The sequence below is a fragment of the Pseudorca crassidens genome, chromosome 8, assembly GCF_039906515.1.
Source record: "Pseudorca crassidens isolate mPseCra1 chromosome 8, mPseCra1.hap1, whole genome shotgun sequence".
Classification (NCBI taxonomy): Eukaryota; Metazoa; Chordata; class Mammalia; order Artiodactyla; family Delphinidae; genus Pseudorca; species Pseudorca crassidens.
This window is the reverse complement of record NC_090303.1, coordinates 105,537,372-105,561,789: the sequence shown is the minus strand read 5'-3', so window position 1 is coordinate 105,561,789 and position 24,418 is coordinate 105,537,372. Positions and strand designations below refer to the sequence as shown.

At 40.8% G+C, this 24,418-nt stretch overlaps 1 protein-coding gene and 1 long non-coding RNA gene across 6 annotated transcripts in view; one reads left to right on the top strand and one right to left on the bottom strand.

The window, feature by feature from the left end:
* LOC137229516 (uncharacterized) overlaps window positions 1–2,186 on the bottom strand; it is a 33,257-nt gene extending 31,071 nt beyond the window's left edge. The window contains exon 1 of the long non-coding RNA XR_010945734.1: window positions 1,894–2,186. This is a non-coding gene — a long non-coding RNA (uncharacterized lncRNA). The remainder of the gene's footprint in view (window positions 1–1,893) is intronic.
* A 100-nt stretch (window positions 2,187–2,286) lies between these two features.
* Window positions 2,287–24,418, top strand: part of LMBR1 (limb development membrane protein 1) — a 162,742-nt gene continuing 140,610 nt past the window's right edge. For 3 of the 5 annotated variants that reach the window (XM_067747581.1, XM_067747580.1, XM_067747579.1), the window contains exon 1: window positions 2,289–2,560. In XM_067747581.1, coding sequence (XP_067603682.1) covers window positions 2,495–2,560 — 66 coding nt within the window. In that variant the 5' untranslated portion in view covers window positions 2,289–2,494. Of the gene's footprint in view, window positions 2,561–24,418 lie in introns of all 5 variants that reach the window. The other 2 variants (XM_067747583.1, XM_067747582.1) reach the window with 2 other exon arrangements.

Below are 24,418 nucleotides of genomic sequence, written 5' to 3'. Positions count from 1 at the left end.
GAGAGGAGGAAGCCAGCCTGCAGGAAAGGGTTCTTTAGAGAGAGAAGTGGGAACAGCTGGAAGGGCAGGGCGGGGCCCCAAAGTCAAGGTCTTGAATGCCAGTTCAGGAGTCTGATTTTTTCTACAGGTAATGAGAATACTGCATTACAGTGCTTTCAGCAGAGGGGAAGAACTGTGTTTTGGGGGAATTCACGTTTTAGGGGGATGCAGAAAAGAGGGTGTCAGCTGGGGTGACAGAGATTAACTGGGACACCCCTTACCAGCTTGGGTGGGACGATTTTACACAATGGCAGTTGGAGGGTGCCCAGGGGTCGTGAGAAGGGGCAAGCCCTAACACACAAGCACTTCTCAACAGCTTCGTATTTTCTAATGTCCCTTTGGCCAAAGCAAGTCACACGTCCAGGCCCAGATTCAAGGGTGGAAAATAGGCTCCACTCCTTGCTGGGAGGAGGGGTAAAGCCACAAGGCAAAGGGGTGAGTGTACAGGGAAGAGCTTGTGGGCATTTTTGAGGTCTACTACCCTGGGCTAAGTGTTGTACGTACCAAACACAGGGAAACAACTAAGATCAAAGGTGAGTGAACCTTTACAGACAGCTGCATAAAAGAAAATAAAAAGGTCTAGATGGCTGGAGCGTTGGCTTAGAAAGATCAGAAATGCCATATTTATTGACTTTCTGGAATATGTTTCTAAATGTCACATCTTAAAATCAGATCTCACTACCCTCTGATCTGGAGAGATTACCCCAGAAATTATCCAGGTCACTTCACACAGGTATTTAACCCAGCTCTCAGAAGCTGGGTGTTCAGAAAAACAGATACTTCTTTATCTTTCCCAGGTTCTTTAGGGTTCAGGGACTTCAAAAAAATAGAGATGAACACTGAGTGTAACCAGTTGAAAATTATTCCTGTATTCTTATCAGCCTATGGCAGCAGCAGTACTGGCTCAGAACAAGCCTCATGTTCTCCAAGTCCCCACCGCCATTTTCTGGCATAAGGCATTATAGGCACCGTATGTGGAGGCCTACAAGCTTCTCAGGGGCCATAAAAAAAAAAGGTGTAGTCGTGAAAAAAGTTTTAATTCAAAATCACAAAAAGACACTTCAAAATCTAAAGTAACATATATCATAAAAATAATTTGAAAGCAATTTGTAGATTTTCTCCCTTCCTAAGAATTCTCAGAGATGCCAAACATCACAGCCAATAGCAATTTAAGTGACTTATATGCCCAAAATCCAAAAGTAAAATGATAAATATTCCTTCAGATTCATTTTTATTGCAAACAACAACAAAAAAGTACTTAATGCAGAATAGGGGTGAATTACAATAAGTCCCGTACATATGAACCTTCAAGTTGCAACTTTCAAAAATATGAACGTGTGTTGGAACGTCCAATCAGGTAAGGTAGTTCACGTGACTGGCGTACACTGTCACGTGCGTGCATCCTCTACAAGTAGCTGTGCTTTTGTGTACTCTACTGTACAGTACTGTATGGAGGACAGTACTACCGTGTCCGGAAGCAAGCCTAACAGCAGCGGTAAAGAGCCAATTGTGTTAGTTGCTACCTACGCTAACTTCTTGGACTTAACGAACAAATTAGATTTGCTAACGCTCTCCAACGTAACTCATGTGTAGGTAGGGGACTTATGTACTGTATGTGGCATGTTTGGCCGTCCCCAAAGTAACGGACCATGGAGGCTCTCAGGAGGGTCATGTAAACTCCCCAGTACTGGGCCGCCCGCGGATCTGGCAAGGGCCTCACGTTCAGGGCTATCTACATTTTCCAGGTGGGGAAGCACAAGACCAGCGGCGGCCCAACCGCTTATCAGACCCAGAGAAGCCAGGTTTCCGCCCAAAGCGCGTCCAGAAACAACCAGTTTCCGACCTTTTACTTACTTTGGCGGAGTGACAGTTCCCGCGGGAGGCCTTCTGCTGGATGCCGCCGAGGGCTCTGCAGGCGGGGCTCGTGCTGGTGAAGGGCGCTGACTGCTGCGGCCATACAGGATAAACGCCTGCTAACCCGGCGCGCCGGCCCGCCCACCTCCGTTAGTTCACCCTCACCGGCGGGGGGAGTACGCGCCCGGAGACCCGACCCCAACCGCTAGCTCCTCACCGCGCTCCCTGCGGAATTTCGCCTGCGCCCGCCGGCCTCCGCTCCCCGGGGGCGTGGCCCCCAAGCCCCGCCCGGCAGGCTCCGCCCCTCAGCCTCAGGCCCCTCAGGCGTCGCGGCGCGCTCCTCTGACGCGCGGCGCCTTCCTCTGACGTCAAGACCCGCCCCCTCCCCGCCCCGGCTCGCGCGGCGCCCGCCCTCAGCAGCCCGAGCGGCTTCTTCTGAGGCGGCGGTTGAGGCAGCGTCCGGTGTCTTGGTCGCGGTCTGTGCAGCGGCAGGCTGCTCCCGTCCCGGCCGGCGGGGCGGCCGTCCAGCCCCTCGGGCCGGCAGGCGATGGTGCGGTGGAGTGCGCGGACGCGGGCGGCGTGGCGGCGGGCATGAAGGAGGATGGAAGGGCAGGACGAGGTGTCGGCGCGGGAGCAGCACTTCCACAGCCAAGTGCGAGAGTCCACGGTGAGCGCCCTCCGCCCGCCCCCTCCCAGCCTGCCGCCCGCCTGTCCCTCCCATCCCCTTCGCTTCCCCCTCGCGGCCCTCGCGGTCTCCCCTGTACCGCTTCCCCGCCCCCGCCCTTGCTCCTCCGCCTCGCGCCGCGCCCCTCCCCCAGGCTCCGCCCCCCGCTCTGCGCCCACCTGCTCTCAGTCCTGGGCGCGGTCCCGTCGAGTCACCTGTCCGGCCCCCGGGAGTGCTTCGGGGCCGCCTGCGCCCTCCTCCCCCAGGGCTCTTCCCGGGCCGGGTTAGCGGCGTCGGCCCTCCAGGCGGTGGACGACAGTCCCGCGGCCCGCGCACCGTTGCCTGGCACGTCCCTGGCCTGGCACGGTAGACAGGTGTGCGGGCGGGTGTCTGGCGGGACCTGGGTGGCCCCGCGCAGGCGCCGGGGTGTGGCCGGGCTCGCTTTCCCAGCCCGACTAGTCACCTCGGCCGGGTTAGCGCCCACCTTTCCGCCTCTCACCCGTCGCCCTCCTCCCTTCTTGGGCTGAGCCCGAAACCTTGCGTTTGGGTGTGAAGGCCGGCGATGGGTGGGATTGAGGGCCTGGGCAGAAGTCCTCTGTGCCCTGGAAGCAGCTTCTGAAGGAAGTCATCCTTTCTTGGTCCCCCCTGTTTCTTCTGTGCTGCTGGCAGGGGTCGGGAAGCAGGCTCGGCCGTAGGAGTCTACGTTGATGTTTTTACCTTTTCCTGGCGCGCTAGAACACGTTGTGGTTGTGTTTGTTTATGTTTTCATAGCAATGTAAAATATATACATGTTGTGCATTTGTGTTTATTCCTCCCCTCTTCTAACTAACTTCTCTCAAATTCAGTCAGTCTCTTGGTTTTTGAGAATTGCCTGGTTTGTGTAGTTCTTGATCTAGAAAATTGAGAATCACTTTGCCAAGTCATATCTTGGAATAAAGAGGTATAAATTCTGAACTGGTGGATTCTGCTACGGCGTATTCGTTTAAAGTTTTAAATTGAAGCTAAAATAAACAGAGAAGTACATCATCATACATGTCCAGCTCGAAGCACTTTAAACACACCTGTGTAATTCTGAACACAGACTGTGAAACACAATTAGTATTAGCATCTCAGAGGCCCATCCCTTTTCCCCGTCCAGTTGCTCTCCTCTCCACCAAGAGTAAGCACTGTCCTGGCTTTAGTAGATTAGCTTAGTTTTGAACTTTTATGTAAGTGGAGCCTTACAGTATGCCCTCTTTTGTGTCCGATTTCCTTCACTCAACAGCGTTTGTGAAATTCCTCTCTGTTGTATGTAGTTGCAGTTCACCCCGAATGCTGTAGTTGTGTGACTATAGCACAATTTATGTTTATTTCACTGTTGGTGGGCACTTCAGTAATTTTCGGGTTGTGGTTACGAGTATTCTTGTACATGTCTTCTGGTGAACATGTGGACGCATTTGTTAGGTCCATACCTAAGGATGGAACCTCTAGGTTATAGGTTGTGGGTTTGTTCATCTTTAGTAGATACTTTTAAACAGTTTGCCAAAGTGGGTTGTACCAATTTACACTCCCACCAGCGCTGTAGGAGAGGCGTGATTTGCTTCCCATCTGTAGGACACTTAGTATTTTCTGTTTTTTTTTTTCTTTTTTTAAAAAATTTTAGCCATTCTGGTAAGTGTCATGTATTTGTTGCACAAAAGACTTTATTTGCATTTTCCTGATGATAATGAATTTCAGCACCTTTTCATATGTGTATTGGCCATTTGGAAATCTTTTGTGAAGAGTCTTCAGGTCTTTTTCCCACTTTTAAACTTATTTATTTATTTTTTAAAACTAAGTAACAGCCTTTCTTTTTTTTTTAATTGCTTATTTTAAAAACAAATTTATTTATTTAATTTATTTATTTTCCTTATTTTTTTTGGCTGCGTCGGGGTCGTAGTTGCCGCACGCGGGGTCTTTCGTTGCGGCGCGCGGGCTTCTCTCTAGTTGTGGCGCACGGGCTCGAGAGCGCATGGGCTCTGTAGTTTGCGCCACGCGAGCTCAGTAGTTGTGGCGCGCGGGCTTAGTTGCTCCGCGGCATGTGGGATCCTAGTTCCCCCACCAGGGATCGAATCCGCGTCTTCTACATTGGAAGGCAGATTCTTTACCACTGGACCGCCGGGGAAGTCCCTTGTTTATCTTTTTAATATTGATTTGCGAGAGTTGTTTTATGTTTTCTGGATATGATACTTTGGTCATGTATATGTATATATATGTGTATACATGTGCATATGTGTGTGTGTGTATATATAGTAAATCTTTTTTTCATTCTGGGGATGCTTTTTCACTTGCTTAATGATATCTTCTAATGAGCAGAAATTCTTAATTTTAATATAGTTCACTTTATTAGAATTTTTTTTTATGATCGGTATGTTTTATGTCCTGTTTAAGAAATTTTTGCTTACTCCAAGGTAAGGAAGATGTCCTCTTGTGCTTTTCTCTAAATGGTTTATTGATTTACTCCTCTCATTTAAACCTGCAGTTCATCTGGAATTTATTTTTCGTGTACGTTGTAAAGTAGGATTCGTATATATTTTTTTCACATGGGTGTCCAGTTGCTTCAGCACCATTTATGACCTTAGTCACAAATTAGGTATAACTGTGTATTTGTGGGGTTTAATTTTGATTCTGTGCTGTTTCATTGGTCTATTTGTTTTTGGCTTTATTTTAAATTAATCAGATGTTCTCTTATTTGGATTGAGAAAGGGACCCACGTTATAGTAGCCAGGAGCTTTATTTTTGTCTCCTACCCTAGAAACAACTCAGTTTTGGCACTGATTCTAGAATTCCTTAGTTCTGCTCCTCCTCACCCCTACTTCTCCTGCACCAGCACCCTTGGGTGGTGGGTATACGCTGCCCTCTGCAGAACCAGTGCAGACAGTGACCCAGCTTAGTGAATTTCCAGTCTTCGGCTTTCCTTCCTCAAAGTATTTATATTTAGAGTGAGTATAAATGCTTGATTTTTCTCTAGGACTTGTTGCCAATTCTTTTATTTATTAACTTTTTTAATTAAACAAATTCAAAATTTTTTTAAATTTTATATTGTCATCGATTTACAATGTTTTGCTAGTTTCAGGTATACAGCAAAGTGACTCATTTATACATATACATATATCCATTCTTTTTCAGATGCTTTTCCCATATAGGTTATTGCAGAGTATTGAGTAGAGTTCCCTGTGCTGTACAGTAGGTCTTTGTTGATTATCTATTTTATATATACTTGTGTGTGTTTGTTAATCCCAAACTTCTAATTTATCCCTCCTGCGGCGGCCCCCCCTCTTTGGTAACGGTAAGTTTGTTTTTGAACTCTGTGAGTCTGTTTCTGTTTTGTAAATACGTTCATTTGTATCATTTTTTTTTAAAGAGTCCACATATAAGTGATGTCATAAGATATTTGTCTTTTTCTCTGTCTGACTTCACTTAGTGTGATAATCTCTAGGTCCATCCATGTTGCTGCAAATGGCATTATTTCATTCCTTTTTTTATGGCTGAGAAAATATCCCATTGTATATATGTACCACATCTTATTTATCCATTTTTCTGTTGATGGACATCTAAGTTGCTTCCATGTCTTTGCTATTGTAAATAGTGCTGCAATGAATATTAGGGTTCATGTATCATTTTGAACTATGGTTTTCTCTGGATACATGCCCAGAAGTGGGATTGCTGGGTCCTATGGTAGTTATATTTTTAGTTTTTTAAGGAACCTCCATACTGTTCTCCATAGTGGTTGTACCAATTTACATTCCCACCAACAGGGCAAGAGAGTTCCCTTTTCTCCACATCCTCTCCAGCATTTGTCGTTAGTAGACTTTTTGATGATGGCCATTCTGACCAATGTGAGGTGATACCTCATGGTAGTTTTGATATGCATTTCTCTAATAATTAGTGATGTTGAGCATCTTTTCATGTGCTTTTTGGCCACCTGTATGTCTTCTTGGGAGAAATGTCTGTTGAGATCTTCTGTCCTTTTTTTTTTTTTTTTTTGGCGGTACGCGGGCCTCTCACTGTTGTGGCCTCTCCCTCTCCCGTTGCGGAGCACAGGCTCCGGATGCGCAGGCTCAGCGGCCATGGCTCACGGGCCCAGCCGCTCCGCGGCATGTGGGATCTTCCCAGACTGGGGCACGAACCTGCGTCCCCTGCATCGGCAGGCGGACTCTCAACCACTGCGCCACCAGGGAAGCCCCTTCTGTCCATTTTTTTGATTGGGTTGTTTGTTTTTGTGGTATAGAGCTGCATAAGATGTTTGTATATTTTGGAGATTAATCTGTTGTCGGTTGCTTCATTTGCAAATATTTTCTCCCATTCTGTGGGTTCTCTTTTTGTTTTGTTTATGGTTTCCTTTGCTGTGCATAAGCTTTTAAGTTTAATTAGGTCTCATTTGTTTATTTTTGTTTTTATTTTCGTTACTCTAGGAGGTGGATCCAAAAAGATATGGCTGCAATTTATTATTATTATTTTTAAACATGTTTATTTATTTGGTTGCGCTGGGTCTTAGTTGCGGCAGGTGGATTCCTTAGTTGCGGCTTGCTGGCTCCTTAGTTGCAGCACGTGGGCTCCTTAGTTGCGGCTCTCCGGCTCCCCAGTTGTGGCATGCGAACTCTTAGTTGTGGCATACATGTGGGATCTAGTTCCCGGACCAGAGATCGAACCCAGGCCCCCTGCATTGGGAGCATGGAGTCTTATCCACTGCACCACCAGGGAAATCCCAGATATTGCTGCAATTTATGTCAAAGAGTATTCTGCCTATGTTTTCTTCTAACAGTTTTATAGTATCTGGCCTTACATTTAGGTTTGTGTATGGTGTTAGAGAATATTCTAATTTCATTCTTTTACATGTAGCTGTCCAATTTTCCCAGCACCACTTATTGAAGAGGTTGTTTTTTCTCCACCGTATATTCTTGCCTCCTTTGTCGTAGATTAATTGACGATAGGTGTGTGGGTTTACTCCTGGGCTTTCAGTCCTGTTCCATTGATCTGTATTTCTGTTTTTCTGTGCCAGTACCATACTGTTGTGATTGCTGTAGCTTTGTAGTATAATCTGAAGTTAGGGGGCCTGATTCCTCCAACTCCATTTTTCTTTCTCAGGATTGCTTTGGCTATTTGGGGTCTTTTATGTTTCCATACAAATTAAAATGTTTTTTGTTCCAGTTCTGTGAAAAATGCCATTGGTAATTTGATAGGGATTGCATTGAATCTATAGATTGCCTTGGGTAGAATAGTCATTTTGACAGTATTGATTCTTCCAATCCAAGGACACAATATGTCTGTCCATCTGTGTCATCTTCGATTTCTTTCATCAGCATCTTATAGTTTTCAGAGTACAGGTCTTTTGCCTTCTTAGGTAGGTTTATTCCTAGGTATTTTATTCTTTTTGATGTGATGGTAAATGGGATTGTTTCCCTAATTTCTCTTCTGATCTTTTGTTTTTAGGAATGCAGGAGATTTCTGTGTGTTAATTTTGTATCCTGCAACTTTAAATTCAGTGATGAGCTCTAGTAGTTTTCTGGCAGCATCTTTATGATTTTCTATGTGTAGTATCATGTCATCTGCAAACAGTGACAGTTTTACTTGTTTTCCAATTTGGATTCTTGTTATTTCTTTTTCTTTTCTGATTGCCATGGTCTCAGTTCTTTTAATTATTCAACTCTTTTTGGTTTTGCCTAAAAGATAAAATATATGTAACCTTCAGTTTACCATTTGAAAGTGTTTATTCCAGTGACATGAAGTACATTTGCATTGTTGTGCGACCATCACCACTATCCATCTCCAGAACTTTTTCGTCATTCCAAACTGAAACTGTCTCCTTTGGTCAGTAACTCCCCGTTCCTCTCTCCTTCTCTCTCCACTCTACTTTCTATCTCTCTGAATTTTATTGGCTTGGCCAAAAAGTTTGTTCGTTTTTTTTTTCTTTTTTTCCGTAAGAAGGCTCTACTAGTGCTTAGTTGTCTTTAACTTCATTCGAAACAACTTTGTTAGGTTGTATTGTGACAGCTGTCATATCAGCGTGCATTTAAAAAAAACATCAAAATTGGTGAATTTTTGTGTAGCCATTTTAATATTGAAGATGGAAGGAAAAAAGCAACATTTTTGTCATATTATGCTTTATTGTTTCAAGAAAGGTAAAAATGCACCTGAAACCCAAAAATAGATTTGTGTAGTGTATGGAGAAGGTGCTGTGACTGATCAAATATGTCAAAATTGGTTTGTGAAGTTTCGTGCTGGAGATTTCTCGCTGGACGATGCTCCACAGTCTGGTAGCCCAGTTGAAGTTGATAGCGATCAAATCGAGACATTAATTGAGAACAATTAACCTTTTACCCCGTGAGAGATAGCCGACGTACTCAAAATATCCAAATCAAGCACTGAAAATCATTTGTACCAGCTGGGTTATGTTGATCGCTTTGATGTTTGGGTTCCACATAATTTAAGTGAAAAAAACCTTCTTGACTGTACTTCTGCATGCGATTCTCTACTTAAACATAATGAAAACGTTCCATTTTTAAAACAAATTGTGACTGTCAATGAAAAGTGGATACTGTGCAATAATCTGGAACAGAAGAGATGGTGGGGCAAGCAAAATGAACCACCACCAACCACACCAAAGGCTGGTCTTCATCCAAGGAAGGTGATGTTGTGTATATGGTGGGATTGGATGGGAGTCCTCTATTATGAGCTCCTCCTGGAAAACCAAATGATTAATTCCAACAAGTACTGCTCCCAGTTATACCAAGTGAAAGTAGCACTCGACGAAAAGCATCCAGAATTAGTCAACAGAAAACACATAATTCCATCAGGAGAGCGCAAGACTGCATGTTTCTTTGATGACCAGGCAAAAACTGTTAGCTTGGCTGGGAAGTTCTGATTCATCCTCCATAGTCACCAGACATTGCACTTTCGGATTTCCATTTATTTTGGTCTTTACAAAATTCTCTTAATGGAAAAAATTTCAATTCCCTGGAAGACTGTAAAAGGCATCTGGAAAAGTTCTTTGCTCAAAAAGATAAAAAAGTTTTAAGAAGATGGAATTATGAAGTTGCCTGAAAAATGACAGAAGGTAGTGGAACAAAATGGTGAATATGTTGTTCAATAAAGTTCTTGGTGAAAATGAAAAATATGTCTTTTATTTTTACTTAAAAACCAAGGGAACTTTTTGGTCCAGGTATTTCATGTAAGTAGAGTCATACAATATTTGTCCTTTTGTGTCTGGCTTATTTCACTTAGCATAATGCTGTCAAGTTTCATCCATGTTGAAGCATGTGTCAGAATTTCCTTCCTTTTTAAGGCTGGATAATATTCTGTTGTGTGTATATACCATGTTTTGCTTATCCATTCATCCGTCCGTGGACATTTGGGTTGTTTTCTGGCTACTGTGAATAATGCTGCTATGAACATGTTTGAATATTCAAATGAATGAATGAATGAATATTTGTTCCAGACCTTGCTTTCAATTCTTTTAGGTATAGACCCAGAATTGGAATTGTTGGATCACATGGTAATCCTATGTTTCATTTTTTGAGAAGCTGCCATGTTTTCCACAGTGGCTGGACCATTTTACATTCCCAACAGTCATGTGCCAGGGTTTCAGTTTCTCCATATCTTCACCAACACATGTTGTTTTCTGTTTTTTTAACAATGATAGTTACCCTAGTGGGTGTGCAGTGGTAGCTCATTATGGTTTTGATTTGTGTTTCCCTGATGATTAGTGACATTGAGCATTGTTTCATGTGATTTTGGACATTTGTATATTTTCTTTGAGGAAATGTCTATCTAAGTCCTTTGCCCATTTTTGAATTGGGTTGTTTTGTTGTTGAGTTTTAGGAGTTCTTTATATATTCTGGATGTTAATTCCTTTGTGATTTGAAAATATTTTCTCCCATTCTGTGGGTTGCCTTTTTTTAATCTATTTATAGTGTTCTTTGGTGGACTAAAACTTTGATTTAGTCCAATTTACGTATTTTTTGTCATTGTTGCTTGTGTTTTTGGTGTTATATCCAAGAAATCATTGCTAAATTCAATGTCATGAAGATTTTTCCTTATGTTTTCTTCTAAGAGTTGTGTAGTTTTAACTTACATTTATGAGGTCTTTGATCTGTTTTGAGTTAATTTTTGTATGTGGTACAGTGTTGAACTTTTAAATGCTCATGTAATAATTTTACTTCCTCTTTAATATTATGAATATCTCAGAGTTCTCTTGTCAGTTACTATAATGATTACATTTAGCTCCTACTATCAACTAAATGTAACGATCCATTTCCTTTTGCTGTCTTTTTTACTTTTCCTTTTGTACTTCAGGTGCACAAAATTGGATTATTTTTAATCCTTGGTTCAGACACAAACTTTTCATTTGTCTGTGACCTGCTTTTGATTAACCTGTTTTTAAACAATATACACACATGAAACATCACTCAGGATTCTAAAGCATTGACTAGCTTATTAATACCCATGAGGAGAGCTGAAACATTGACAGTAATTTATATGTACCTATTTCTTATGCTGCCATAGTTGCACAGCAACATTTGTCTTTCAGTACATCTGTTCTTTGGATACATTTATTTAGATATCTTCAAAGTGGTTATCTTACATTGATGCCACTTTCACCAGTATAGTTAAAATGATCACAGATTAATACACGACTGTACTAAAAAGTCTCCATAATCCCTTCACTAAATTAATAAGAAATAACACTTATCGAGTACTGACCAGGTTATCTTATTTGAAGATAACAACCCAGTGAAGTAGGTACTTCACAGCATCTGTCACAGCGTGCGATAGAGCCACAGTTTGAATCCAGGCAGGCTCATCCCACAGCCTGTACTCTGTTTACAGCCTATAAGGTTTAAACCTCCACCATGACAGGGTTCAGTGGCATCCAACTAGGTCAGTTACATAAAATGGAGAGTTGGCTTACTGTAAGGCTGATGAAAGGACCAAGGAGAGCCTATGAAGCTCGCTGGCTGGGAGCTTTGGGGTCTGGCTGCATAATCTAAATTCTTCCTTATCCTAGTTGTGGACAAAACTCCCTCACTGGGCTGTAATGTATTTGGGGACAATTCTAGGGTTGACTGGGACTATTACAACAGTAGAGGTTTTAGGACCCTGCCATTTTTTTGGCTCCCTTTTGGCTAAATAGGAGTGGGGAAAAATGGGGGTGCCAGGAATCATCCTCCACCTGCTGCTTCCTTAGGTGAGGTTACCTGCCTTTTCCTACCACGGTCTTGCCCTCACCTCCATGGTTTACTCCTTGTGCTAGAGCTTAAAACTTTAGTCCTTTTGTCTTGAGAATAGGGGTTGGGCAGAAGATTGAGCCAATCACCAATGTTGTACATAAATTTGGAATTCAGTTGTCTGGGGATCCATAGTCTTTCCTGACCTTTGTCATTGTTCTTCAGCCAAAGACCGCCAGGAACACACTTGTAGTTGGATAAGTCAGGTTTATTGCTTGTTACAGTGAGGGAAAATGCATACCATGGGGAACTGTGAGGCATCTCAGTAAGAGAGTATTAGAAAACAACTTTTTAAAATAGGATTTGGGCTTGTGTTAGGTGGGAAGAGTTAATGGAAGTGAAGTGGGGCTTTGATCTGTATTGGATGCTGTTAGGAAGCAGAGATAATTCTATGACTGGATATCTTAATAGATCTTATCTTGAAGGAGAAAGATTTGAGTGAGGCTAAAACTGTAATTGGTAAAGATGTAAGTCATTCTTACTAGCCAGTGTGGGGAAATGTTTGGTCATTTCTATGATTTGGACAGTGTCCATGTTTCTCATCTTTGTTGAGGCATGACTACAGAGTGGTCTTATTCTTTATCCATTATGGTCATAGAGTGGCCTTCTCTGATGTCAATGTTCTCTGAAGTTGTTTATTTTCGATGGGAGAATCATCAAGACCTAGCTGTGAGTACCTGGCTGTGAGTTGCTAGCCAGTTTGAAGGTTGCTTCAAGGCCTATTGATAGTAGCAGGCCAGCTCCCAGATGCAGGGGATGCTTTTCCCTTTCTCATTGTGATCATAAAATCTTAGAGTGGATGGTGTAGTAGATATAAATCCAATAGCCAATATATATGGAGATGATTTTACAGTATTGGTGAACAAAGAAGAATGGGATAGAGGTATAGAGGATTCTTTGTATTTGAGTTTGCTGAACCTGGGTTAAATCAATTTCCCTTGGTAGGCGGTACAGTGGCCCATAACGATGTCCACGTGGTATTCTCTGGAGCCTGTGAATATGTTATCTTAGGTGGCAGAAGTGCTTTGCAGATGTAATTATGTTAAGGGGAAGATTATCCTGGATTATTTGGGTGAGTGCAATTACAAGGGTCCTTATAAGAGGGAGGCAGGAGGGTCAGAGTTTGAGAAGATGTGATGACAACCAGAGGTTGGAGTGATGCACTTTGCGGGTGGAGGAAGGAGCCACAAGTCAAGGAATGTGGGTGGCCTCCAGAGTCTGGGAAAGACAAGGACATGGATTTTCCCTTAGAGTCTCCAGAAGAAACTAGCCCTGCTGATACCTTGCTTTTAGCACAGTGAAACCCGTGTTGGATTTTTGACCTCCAGAACTATGAGGTAATAAATTTGTGTTAAGTCACTAAGTTTGTGGTAATTGGTTGTAGCAGCTTTGGCCTGTGATGTGCTCCTTGTGGGTATACATCACCTGTTTCTAGTTTTGTACTTGAGGTTAAAGGGGACTGAGGCATTCCTCATTATATACTTGAGATGATTTTTCCTTTTTCCCTATTCTTTTCCTTCTTAAGTGGCAATTGGAAGTATATTTCCTGAGATATGTAGGCATCCAAAGAATGTCATATCCTTTCAGCATGATTTTTAGTGTTAGTCTTCCTTTTGTATCCAAGCCAAAATTATGCAGTAGGATAGAGTATAAATCCTTTGAGAGCCATATGTTTTTGTTTTATTCTCCACAGTGTCTGTAGTAGATATTTGTAGGTGTTCACTCATGATAATGTTAGGGCTTTGAAGATTATATGTAAATATAATATTACAGGTCAATTTCCTGAAAACCTTGGTAGTAAGATAATTCAGGGAACTTATGGCGTTATAGCAAAAAAGAGACATGAGGGAATAAAGTTCAGAATTTCTTTTTGAAATCCCTTATAAATGTTTTAACACTTAAAACAACTCAGAAAGGACACCAAATAAAGATAAAAAATTCTAATTTTACGCTGCTAATATCTATCATCCTTTGTGCGTTAGAATCTTTCAGGATCCACTTCCCTAGAATATCAGTGGAATTCTTGTAAATGCATTTTGGATTATTTTGAATGGTATGTATTCCGAGAAGTATTTCTTTATGGCTCTCACTCTGTCCAGATGTTTAGTGTCTTTCTGCTTTTTGACTTGGAGTTTTTAGCTCCTGAGACCCTGCTCCTCGCTGTCATTCCACTGGCACTGAAGAACTGTGTGCTGGAGGTGGGAGAGGCTTTGGGTGACCTTTTCCAGTCACTGGGCATAGAACCCTAGCTCTGCCCCTGAGGACTCCGTGTCAGAGCACTTGTTACCTTTTATGTGCTTGTCTTCCTACTGCCCTCAAAGACTGTGGTGGGGTGCCGTCCGAGGTGTCTTTGTAAAAACCATTCCTCTCTGTCTTCCTACTTGACCTGTTTTTCCATTGCTGACCCATCTCCACCAGGACTTTGGGGATGCCAGAATTTCTTGGCTTTTGAAAAGGTTTGTAGAAACAAATTTGTGTAAACTTGAAATTGCATGAGGGGAACTTAAAGTTGGAGAGGGAATACAATATATTTTTTCCTTTGTGGCTCTTTGCGGCAGGACTCATGATAAAACTCATAGTGCTTTAGCTGTGTGGGCCATAGACTCTCAAGATAGGAATTTTTAAAGTTATTCTGATGTTTAATTAAAAGTTTTTCTACATGTGTATCTTTTTGGGGGCTTGGGTTTCAGGAACATTCCACATATGCCTTAAAGTAGGAGTTTTTGACCTTAAGAAGTCATTTATCTAACATTATTTTAGTTCTTCTCAAATTTACTGTGTATCTTTCATAGAGCACCATAACTAAATAAGGAATTTTACAAAAAGCTGGGCATCTAGGACTGCAAACAGTGTTTGTTTCACCAGCATGGTAATTCATGAGATGGTGATTTTATGGGATTGATGTTGTACATTTTAATATCAGATGTATTATTGAGGCCTATAACTGTTGCTTTCTCTCGTCTAATACTCTTTCAGACCCCCAGTTTTAACCATTAGGCTCTATTGAGAGCCTGTGTTTCTCCCGCACTGCAGTACTGGAAGCGGAACATGGAGGCAGATTTGTTGGCTCTGGGTTGGGGCAGAGTAGGCTCCAGTCATATCTCGGCTGCCAACTCGCTGTGTGGTATTGGGGAAGTTGCTTAATCTCTTGGAATCTTACTTTCCTTGTCTACAAAACTGGGAATTACAATACCTACCTCAGTGAGAATTACATGAGACAGTGTTAGGAAGGTGCTTGGCACAGTGCTGAACACCTGATCATATGGGATTTGTTGTTTCTGTGGACTTTGGTTAAGCTTGTTCAAGAATAGATGATTTTTGAACTAGTTTCAGTGTTCTACTAGTTACCAAGAGCGCTTGATGTAGCTTTGTTAACTTAATGTCTAGTTGTTAAAAGAGCAAGGTGATGGGAACTTTTTTCTTCATATTCATATTCTGTACTTGCTCTCCAGGAAGTTCCGTGCAGTGGTTTTCAGATTTGTTCCAGGGCTAGCCTAGTGCAAAATTTTTTGGGGCCCAGTGCAAAATGAAAATATGGGTTCTTTGTTCGAAAAGCAGGAAGAAAATGCAATTAAAGGTACTAAAATATAAAGCATTTTCCTTTATTCAGTGGTTTTTTACCAACTTGTCATTATTTTTTTACATGCTATTCAATGTTGTTTTAAGTAAAAAAATTAAATTAGCATGAATTTTTTTTTGGAAATTTATTTTTTATTTATTTATTTTTGGCTGCGTTGGGTCTTCGTTGCTGCGCTCGGGCTTTCTCTAGTTGTGGCGAGTGGGCTTCTCACTGCGGTGGCTTCTCTCGTTGCGGAGCATGGGCTCTAGGTGCACGGGCTTCAGTAGTTGTGGCTCAAGGGCTCTAGAGCACAGGCTCAGTAATTGTGGCGCATGGGCTTGGGATCCGCAGCGTATGGGATCTTCCAGGACCAGGGGTTGAACCCGTGTGCCCTGCATTGGCAGGCGGATTCTTAACCACTACACCACCAAGGAAGTCCTATTACCATGAATTTTACCATTCATCTTGATATGGTGCAATACAAGTTTTAAATGCAAATGTTAAGAGCATTTGACTCATATGAAATCACTGAAATTGTACAATGTACATTTAGTAGTTCATGCATGTATGTGTATTTTGTTCTTGTCAGAACAATGGGAATGCTGCACAAAACCAACTCAACTGGTTTTTAAAGTTTTATTGAGATATAATTCACATATCATACAGTTCACCCATTTCGGTGATTTTTAGTATATACATGAATCATGCAGCCATCACCACAATCTAATGATAGAACATTTTTATTATCTTAAAAAGAAATATTATACCCTTTAGCAGTTCATTCCCCATTTACCCCCGAATTCTCCTCCTTCCAGTTCTAGACAGCCACTAATCTACCTTTGCCTGCTCTGGATATTTCATATTAATTGAATCATGCAATATGTGGTTTTTTTTGGTGTCTAGCTTCTTTCAATTAGCATGATGTTTTCAAGGCTCATCATGTTGTAGCATGCATCAATAGTCCATTCTTTTTTATGGTCAAATAATATTCTGTCGTATGGATGTGCCATGTTTTAGTTATTCATTCTTTAGTTGATGGAGCTTCAGGTTGTTTCCACTTTTTGGCTCTTATGAAAAGTGTTGCTGTGAACATTTGTGTACAAGTTTTTGTGTGGACATATCTTTTTATTTCTCTTGGGTGGAATTGCTAGGTCATATGGTCATAACTCTGTGTTTAATATTTTGAGGAACTGATAAAGTATTTTCCAGAATCATGGCACCATTTCACATTTGTACCACCAACATTAGAGTTCCAGTTTCTCCATATTCTCTTCAACACTTGTCATTAATGGTCTTTTTGATTTTTAATTATAGCCATCCTGGTGAGTATTATGTATTATCTCGTTGTGCTTTTTTTTTTTTTTTTTTTTTTTGTGGTACGCGGGCCTCTCACTGCTGTGGCCTCTCCCGTTGCGGAGCACAGGCTCTGGACGCGCAGGTTCAGCGGCCAATGGCTCACGGGCCCAACCGCTCTGCGACATGTGGGATCTTCCCAGACCGGGGCATGAACCTGTGTCCCCTGCATCAGCAGGCGGACTCTCAACCACTGCGCCCCCAGGGAAGCCCTCGTTGTGCTTTTGATTTGTATTTCCCTGATGACTAATGATGTTAGACATCTTTCTGTATCCTTATTGGCCATTTGTATATTTTCTTTGGGGGAATGTGCCTATTCAGATGCTTTATCCATTTTTATTTTATTTTATTTATTTTTAAAAATTTATTTATTTATTTGGCTGTGTTGGGTCTTTGTTGCTGTGCACGGGCTTTCTCTAGTTGCAGTGAGCGGGGGCTACTCTTCGTTGCAGTGCACAGGCTTCTCATTGTGGTGGCCTCTCTTGTTGCGGAGCATGGGCTCTAGGTGTGCGGGCTTCAGTAGCTTGGCACACGGGCTCAGTAGTTGTGGCTCGCAGGCTCTAGAACACAGGCTTAGTAGTTGTGGCACACGGGCTTAGTTGCTCCGTGGCATGTGGGATCTTCCCGGACCAGGGCTCGAACCCATGTCCTCTGAATTGGCAGGTGGATTCTTAACCACTGCACCACTTGGGAAGTCCCTGTCCATTTTTAAATTGAGCTCTTTTTTAAAATTAAAAAAAAATTTTTTTTGACCATTTTTTAAATTTAAGTATAGTTAGTTTATAATGTTGTATTAGTTTCAGGTGTACAGCTAAGTGGTTCAGTTATATCTATCTATCTATCTATCCTTTTTCAGATTCTTTTCCATTACAGGTTATTCAAAGATATTGAATACAATTCCCTATGCTATGCAGTACAAACAAAAGTTAAGGGAAGTTGTTGCTAATAGACCTGCTTGACAAGAAATTTTAACAGAAGTTCTTCTGAGAGATGGACATTATTTAGGTGAGAAACTCAGATTTACATAAAGAAAGGAAGAGTATTAGAGAGGAATCAACTAAGGGTAAATAAAATCTTTTACTCTTGATCCAACAGGTAACAGTTTATTGAAAGTAATAGCGCCAGTGTTTCCAGTGATTAGCTTGTGGATAAGTGAAGTGAATGACAGTAATGTTATAGGGACAGGAGGAAGGAATTGGGAAAACTCTGCTGTAAGGTATCTGCACTACCTATGAAGCTGTATAGTATTGTTTGAAAGTAGATTTAGAGTAGTTGTAAATGTAAATTGTAAACTCTAGGGCAACCAATAAAAAATTTAAAAAGAAGTGTAGTTGATATGCTAAGAGAGGAGAGAACATAGAATTATATAAAATGCTCAGTTAAAACCAGAGATGGCAGAAAAGGACTGAAAGACAAAAATGGAAACAAAGAACAAGGTCAGTGAATAGAAAATAGTTAAAACTATGATAAATATTAAAACAACAGTATCAATGATCACTTTAAATGTGAATGGTCTAAATAAATCAATTAAAAGACAGATGGTCAGAGTGGATTAAAAACCCCAACTATATGTTGTCTATAAGAAATCCAATAAATGTAAAGATACAGATATATTAAAAGTAAAGGAACACAGAAAGATATACCGTGCTAACACTAATCAAGAGAGAGCTGGAGTATCTGTGTTAATTTCAGACAAGGTGGACTGCAGAGCAAGGAAGACTGTCAGGGCTAAAAGGAGCAATACATAATGATAAAGGGTCAGCTTTCTAAGAAGGCATAGCAATCCTTAATGTGTATGTACCTAACAACAGAGCATCAAAATACATCAGGCAAAAACTGAACTGCCAAAAGAAATGGATGAATCCACTGATATAGCTGGAGACTGCAACACACCCTCTATTGTTAATTGGCTATATATATATATATATATATATATTTGAACTAAATAACACCATCATTCAACTGGATCTAATTGACATTTACAGACTCCTTCATCCAACAACAGCACAGTGTGCATTCTTCTCAAGCTTGCATGGAACATTCACCAAGATGGACCACCTTCTAGGCCATAAAACACTTAAACTTAAAAGGATAGAAATCATACAATGTCTGTTCTCATACCAGAGTTGAGTTAAATTACAGATTAGTAACAGAAATATAGCTGGGAAGCTCCAAAGTAATTGGAGATTAAATAGTACACTTCTAAATAACACATGGGTCAAAGAAAAAGTCTCAAGAGAAATTTAAAAATATTTTTAAATGAATATGAAAACACAGTTTATCAAAATTTGGTGGGATGTAGCAAAAGCAGTGCTTAGGGAGAAATTTGTAGCATTGAATGGATATATTAAAAAAGAAGACAGGTCTAAAATCAATAATCTAAGCTTCTACTTTCGAAAACTAGAAAAAGAAGAGCAAAGTAATTTAAAAGTAAGCAAAGGAGAAGTGATAATAAGAAATGGAGCAAAAAGCAATGAAACTGAAAGCAGGAAATAAATTTTAAAAGTCCGCAAAACCAAAAGCTTGTTCTTTGAGAATATCAGTAAGAATGATAAACCTCTTGCTGGGCTAAGAAAAACAGAGGGAAAACACATTACTAATACCAGAAATGAAGGAGAGGCCATTGCTACTGATTCCATGGGCATTAAAAAGTTACTAAAGGAATATTATGAACAATTCTGTGCCCACAAATTTGAAAACTTAGATGAAATGAACAAATTCCTTCAAAGATACAATTTATCAAAGCTCACACAAGGAAAAGCAGATAATTTGAGGAGGTCTGTATCTACTAAAGCACTTGAATCAGCAGTTAACCTTCCAAAAACCAGTGCCAGATTGTTCGGCTGGTGAATTCTAACACATATTTAAGGAAGAAGTGATATCAATTATCTGCAGTCTCTTACAGACAATAGAAGAAGAGGGACTACTTCCTAACTTCTTCTATGAGGCTAGCATGACCCTACTACTAAACAGACAAAGACATTGCAATAAAAGAAAACTACAGACTGATATTGCTCATGGGCATAGATGCACAATTCTGCAAGAAAATATTAGCAAATTAATTCCAACAGTGTATAAAAAGAATCATACAAAAATCACTTAATGTAGTCCATCACATCAACAGACTAAAGAAGAAATATCATAAGATCCTATCAGTAGATGCAGAAAAAGCAGTTGGCAAAATTCAGCATCCATTCCTGATAAAAACTCTCAGTAAACTAGAAATAGAGGGGAGCTTCCTCAACTTGGTAAAGGACATCCACAGAATATCTATAGCTAACATCATACTTAATGGGGAGAAACTAGAAGCTTTCCCACTAGGATCAGGAACAAGGCATGGATGTCCCCTCTTACCACTCCTTTTCAGCATCACTGGAAGTCCTAGCTGAGGCATTAACAAAAGAAAAGGAGATAATAGGTATATAGATTGGGAATAAAGAAAAAAAACTGGGGAATTTCCTGGTGGTCCAGTGGTTAGGACTTGGCGTTTTCACTGCCGGGACCCGGGTTCAGTCCCTGGTCGGGGAACTAGGATCCTGCAAGCTGCACAGCATGGCCAAAAACAAAAAGAAAAAACAAAACTGTTTTTGTTTTCAGGTGACACGCCAGGGAGTCAGTAACAACAAAAACCTGCTGGGACTAATAAGAGATTACAGCAGGGTTTCAAGATACAAATTAATAAACAATAGTCAATTGCTTTCCTGTATATGAGCAATGAAAACTTGGAATTTGAAATTAAAAAAACAGCGCCATTTACATTAACACACCCCCACCCCCAAATGCTTAGGTGTAAATCTAACAAAATATGTTCAAATCTATATGAGGAAAACTACATACTCTGATTAAAAAAATCAGAGATCTAAATTAATGGCAAGATCTTCCATCTTCATGGAAGATCTTCCATCTTTAATATCATTAAGAGGTCAGTACTTAAGTGTTTATTGCGTGGGTAAACTTGATAGGAAATAGTTATAAAGCAGCTTAATTTTCTCCCACTGCTGCTTGCAAGGATGCTTTGTTGCATCTTTGTACCTTACCCCTCATGACAACTTGGGGCTCATCTTATAGCTTTATAGTCACTTTCACATGTTGAAAAATTGAGTCCAGTCTAATCTAAACTTCCACCTTTTATCCAGTTCTAAGTGTCTTCCCTTTGCCCTGATCATACCTGACTGAGGCTAAGGAACCAGCAGTGGGAAGGGTGTGTGATTTACTCAGTTTGTTTTAAAATTATTTATCTAGGCACTCAGCAGGATTCAAGAGATGTACAAGATCATTCCTATTTGTGTTAGTACCTCCGATATACCTAAAGTATATTGTATGTAATACATAGTTTAGGGGACAAGTTTTATTTACATGAAACATTCAGTAGAAATCATTGCTGTGCTAAATTTGTGAAGTAGGAATTTGTGGGGATTCAGAAGGAGGGAGGCTAAGTGGGTAGAATGGTTGTGATTGGGATGAAAGAGCCCGAAGGACAAAGGGTGAGTGACAACTGGCTCTGATGCCTGCTCCTCTCAAATAAAGCTGTTCTTCTTTTATGTTTTTCTGGAGTGGGTTTCAGAAGGAATTTAAAGAACTTTTTGCTGGTGACTTGCCTTGTAAAAAATTGCAAGTCATGGAGTCTGAAAAATCTCAAGAACAAGTAATAAAGTGTAATATTGTAGGTGAAATTAATGAACTAGAAATTTGCTGTGTTAGTCTTGAAAGATGGACTATTTACCCCTTGTTAAAGGTCTCAGTGTTATTTTTTTGCAAGGAAATATTCTTTTTCCTTTATTGAAGCACAAGTTGAAAGACACGGGGCAATTTATTGTGATAGTGCTAGTAACTCTTAGAAGAGTGGATATCAGCATGTGTTTTGTATTCAAATTAATTGTGGAAATAGAGCACTGGTAATTTTGTCTTTTCTCTTTTGAAAGGTGGTATGTTGCAATTACAAACAGTAAAACAATGAACATCTTTATATGTGTGTGTGTGTGTGTATATATATATATCCTTGTGTACATATGCAAGTATATCTGAAAGGAATGCTTATAGCTACTAGCAACAAGAATTCAGTGTGTTTTTAATCAAATTTTTATTTTTCTATAAAAAGTCTGGAGGAATGATGTTTTTATACATGCTGCAACATGGATGAACCTTGAAAACATGCTAAGTGAAAGAAGCCAGACACAAAATGTCAGATATTGTATGATTCCTTTATATGAAATATCCAGAATAGGCAAATCCCTAGAAACAGACGTCAGATTAGTGGTTGTGAGGGGCTGGGGCAGTGGGTGGCAGAATGTGGGGCACATAGGGGTATAGAGCATTCAGTATGGTAGCATTTATTTATTAGAGCATTCCTAATCCTAATACTTAAGAAATTCACATTTATTATTATGTATTTGGTTTGGGTTTACTTTTTCATTCATGGTGAATTAAATTCTTTCAGCTAAAGTAGTGTTTTATTTTTCCTTGCATATTCAGTTTTAAAAAGCGTCATTTGGGTCTGTGTTTTTGGTGCATAAAGATTATTTCCTCATTGTGGATTATACCATTGTTCACAAAGGGCCCCAATTTGTCTTAGCACTTTTTGTCTTAAATTCAGCCTTGTCTGAGAGGAAAAAAAAAATGTGACAGCCTAACTTTCTTTGTTGTTAGCATCTGCTTGGTATGTCTTTATTTATCCTTTTGCTTTCAAACTGTCCCAAGCCACTTCATTTTAGCTATATCTTAGTCTGTGAGAGTTTTCTTTTGACAGTTTTATTTACAATTATGATTTTAATATGTTTCATCTTTAGTTTATTATCTTATTTTTGTAACTATTTGTGTTTTCTTTTTAAAATTTATTTATTTATTTATGGCTGTGTTGGGTCTTCGTTTCTGTGCGAGGGCTTTCTCTAGTTGTGGCAAGCAGGGGCCACTTCATCGTGGTGCGCGGGCCTCTCACTATCGCGGCCTCTCTTGTTGCGGAGCACAGGCTCCAGACGCGCAGGCTCAGTAATTGTGGCTCATGGGCCCAGTTGCTCCGCGGCATGTGGGATCTTCCCAGACCAGGGCTCGAACCCGTGTCCTGCGTTGGCAGGCAGATTCTCAACCACAGCGCCACCAGGGAAGCCCTATTTGTGTTTTCTTGTGTTTTACTACATAGTCTGGCTCTTAGGGTAATTTGAAATAATTATAATTTTAATTATTTTGTGGTTCACTTGTAACTTTAAAGGATACTCAACATCTCACATTTTTGATTTAGCAATTTTAAAATACAGCCAGGGTTATTGGCTCTGCTGTGGAGTGAGATTATTGGCTCAGTTATAGTTTACTGGTCCTCTCCCAGGATTTTGTTAGAAATGTGTCACTGGTAGCTTTCCTTAGGCCATTTGTACCCATCACTCTTATGATATTTACTCCCCGTGGTCATCTTAAACTAGCTGAAGCCCATCAGCCTTAAGTGAAAAGCTTACACTTATACAGTTTGATTATAAGGTACTAGTTTGAATTTAGGTTTAAATCTTATACCTGGGATTTAAGAATATTTGCTTTTAACAGCATATTTTAGATATATTATAGGTTTTTTCCGACCTCTGAAAGTAGAGTGTCCTAGGAAACCTTTCCTGAGCTGAAATGGCACAAAGTAGAGAAGCAGTTACTTTAGGACCCGTCTTGCTCACAAAATCAATTGAGATGAAGCACAGGTGCTCACCGATACGGTTCACAGCTGTAGCAGCTTGATGCTGAGATGCTGAGTGTGGTTCCGGGGAGGAGCTTGGCGGGCCGCTCTCACTGCTGGGGTGGGCGCTGCCTCTGTAACGCTTGCTGCAAAACACACTGAGCTGAATGAGATTTTCGCTTTTCGCCCTTTTTTGGTAAAAGTGAAAATCCTCTTTGGATTTTGTTTGGTTACCAAAAACAGGTACTGAAGTGGGTCTTTCTAAAAAGTGAAATGGTGTAAAGCAAACTTTAGAAATGCCTGTATTAGGTTACTTGTGACTGGGTAACTTAGCTCCCAAATGCCTGGCCATTCTTGATCAGCATCAGGACTAAAGCCGTGTGGCCCCCAGTGAGGGCTGAAGCACCTGCTTTGGGTCAGCTGGCACAGAGGACATGCACCCTGTGCTTCTGCTTATGGTCTCTGGTAACCTTGTTCTTCCCCTGACCAGGAGAGAAAAGCTCAGTCTTTTCAGAGAACCGTGAGAGCCCATCGTCTCCCTTTTTATCAGCTGTACCTCACCTTTAGTGGTGGCGAGCTGGAATGACTTCCTTCTTTTTTTCGTTAGGAATTTCCTTTTGCCTCCACTGAATGTAGGAGAATAGGAGGCATCATTATGCTTGTTTTCGTTTTACGTATCCCCATGGGTGTGTCTCTCTGATACCGACGTGCTCATGTAGAGAAGGAGCACACCTGCTCCTACCCCCCGTCTTTGGAACTAGAAAAATGGCCTAACTAGTTCTGTGATTTTTGTGTTGTTGTTCCAGTCTGGTTTAGTTGTATGTTTATTTTCATAGTGGGTAGCTCTTATTTCCAAATTAGTAATACTTACACTTGTTTTTATAATTGTTAGCCTTCTACTCTTAGATGGATTGCTTTCCATTAGTCTTTTCCATCCCATGCCATGCATTTTGGTTCCTTGATTTCCGTTTGTCCGTTAACTTTCATGCCTTCTCAACTACCACTTCTGCACAAACTCCCTGGAACTCCTGAAACTACTCTTCTCCACTTTT